This window comes from Nematolebias whitei, unplaced genomic scaffold (assembly GCF_014905685.2).
Source record: "Nematolebias whitei isolate Nwh7 unplaced genomic scaffold, NemWhi1 Nwh_scaf_10428, whole genome shotgun sequence".
NCBI lineage: Eukaryota > Metazoa > Chordata > Actinopteri > Cyprinodontiformes > Rivulidae > Nematolebias > Nematolebias whitei.
Window position 1 is genome coordinate 1 of NW_023628973.1, and position 2,053 is coordinate 2,053.

The 2,053-nt window shown below is 41.6% G+C and overlaps 1 protein-coding gene across 1 annotated transcript; it reads right to left on the reverse strand.

The window, feature by feature from the left end:
- Positions 1-699: 699 nt before the first annotated feature.
- On the reverse strand, positions 700-1,437 carry LOC119429903 (trimeric intracellular cation channel type B-A; the record flags this gene model as incomplete). Its single annotated transcript, XM_037697418.1, is given in 1 exon segment — positions 700-1,437. A coding segment is annotated over 1 exon segment (299 nt), but the record flags the coding sequence as incomplete, so codon positions are not given.
- Between the last annotated feature and the right edge of the window lie 616 nt (positions 1,438-2,053).

Genomic DNA, 2,053 nt, shown 5'->3' on the forward strand with positions numbered 1-2,053 from the left:
AAACTCAATTAGCAGTTAATTTCTGGGGATTGGTCTATTAAAGCCAGACACACTTATAAAAAGGGTAAAAAGATGCAGAAACGTGCAGCAAACTGGGGAGAACTGGAGCAAAGGACTAACAGGCCGCAAAGATGGAGGGGGCTCTGCTCTGAGCAAATGAGGTGGGGGGTCATGCAGGATGATGAACTGCTATCATGTAACCTTGTTGATAGAAGGGAAATACAAGCTTATAATCTGTCTTTTAGTTCCTGGGGTCAATCAGGAAATCAACACTAACGTTTAGCAGCAAACAGATTCCCACCTGTGGGCTTGAGACAATTTAAAGACAGGTACGTCGTCTCCGCTTTGATCGTCTCCTCTTTTCAGCACCCACACTCGGTTGTTTGAACATTTGCATTCACCGAGGACAACTCCCATCGTTTGAGGTTACACAGACAAGAACCGAGGAGGATTTGAGGGGATTTCCCTCCTGCAGGTTTTTCGAGCGGGTGCGGCATCAGTCAGGTGCTGATGTTACACTGATGCAACATTTCAGCCTCAGGAGAACTTTACTTCTGGACGCTGCAGGGACCCATTATTCTCGGACACTAAACGCACACAGAACAGGGAGGTGCATCGTGTTTGTAGCTTTAGTAATGAGGTTTCTTCTAGGAAACAAAGTAACTAAATCGAAACGCCGAATAGTTGAAATCTCTTTATTCTCAGCAATAAAACTGCACTCCACTCCTAGATAATTTACATTCAAGAGTACAGGTATTTAGTGTAAATATGATAAAACATCTGAATGTCAAATATATATTAAAGTCTAAGTAGAATATATAGAAAGAAGGTAGGTGCGCAGCACTGGTCCCCAACACCGTGGAATAGAAAGAGAAACAGTTTAGTCTTAAAAATATATCTTTAGAAAAATAAAGGAGCTACACTTTGTACAGATGTTCAAACAAATAAATGGTGGTGTTCACATCCTGTCCCGGTGGGTGATGATCCCAGAATAAAGTGCAGCAGTGGTGGGATTCACCTCTTCAGAACAGTTCGAAAAAGTTGTTTTAGTCACTACAACCGAGATGCGTTTAGAAAAATACAACTCCATTCAACAGCTCTGCTTTGAGATAAAAAGGCACTTCAGAGCAGAGGGCGACTAGTTGATCTTCTTCGTGTCTGCAGTCTCCGCGTTCTCCGGCTCGTCTTTGGTTTTCAGCGAGCCGCCTCGTCCCCTGACGGAAGAGGTGGCGCTGTGCTGCCCGGACGATCCGTTCTCGCCGCACTCTTTGGCTGAGGGGTGAGGCGTTCCCGTTGTGCCGTTATCGCTGCACGCCTTCTTGAGGTAACCAGTGAGAGCGGCGTGCGAGGAACGACCGGAAAACAGGGTTTGGTACAGGACTGACTCGATGGAGGCGAAGGGCGAGGAGGAGGAGCCCGTCAGCATCATCCGGGTCTAAAAACACAAACAAAAAAATGTTGGAAAAAAAAAAAAAGCACAAGAAGAGAAAAACATGAATTCAGGTTAGTGGTTGCTTGTGTAGTTTCAAACTACCGGTACTGTGAAAAACTACAATCATTTCAGAATAAACAAACTAAATTGCTTAGAGAACATACAGCAGTGCACATCATAGCTTCTCACAAAAACAGCGGGACATTTCAGAAAACAGTGCAACAAAACGGGAAACAACAAAAAATATTTCCATAAGATGAAAATACGGTCGTTTTAATGATGGATTGAGTTGTTTCGTTATTTTTTTTATTTTGTGGGCTTGATTTTGTTGTTGGAAATTTTACACTTGTTGTATTTTTTTCTGTTTTTATTAATCTTTATTGACCGTATTTTTCCAGACAATAAGGCGCATTAATTGAAACAAAACAGTCAGATAAGTCCAACTTTATTCAACTCAGTCACAATAACCACATAAAATCAGTAAACACAACTAGAATTAATACATAAGGCGCACCGGATTATAAGGCTCACTGTCGATTTTTGAGAAAATTAAATGATTTTAAGTGTCTTATATTCTGAAAAATATGGTAGTTTTCTGAATAGTTGAGTGTTTTCAAACTG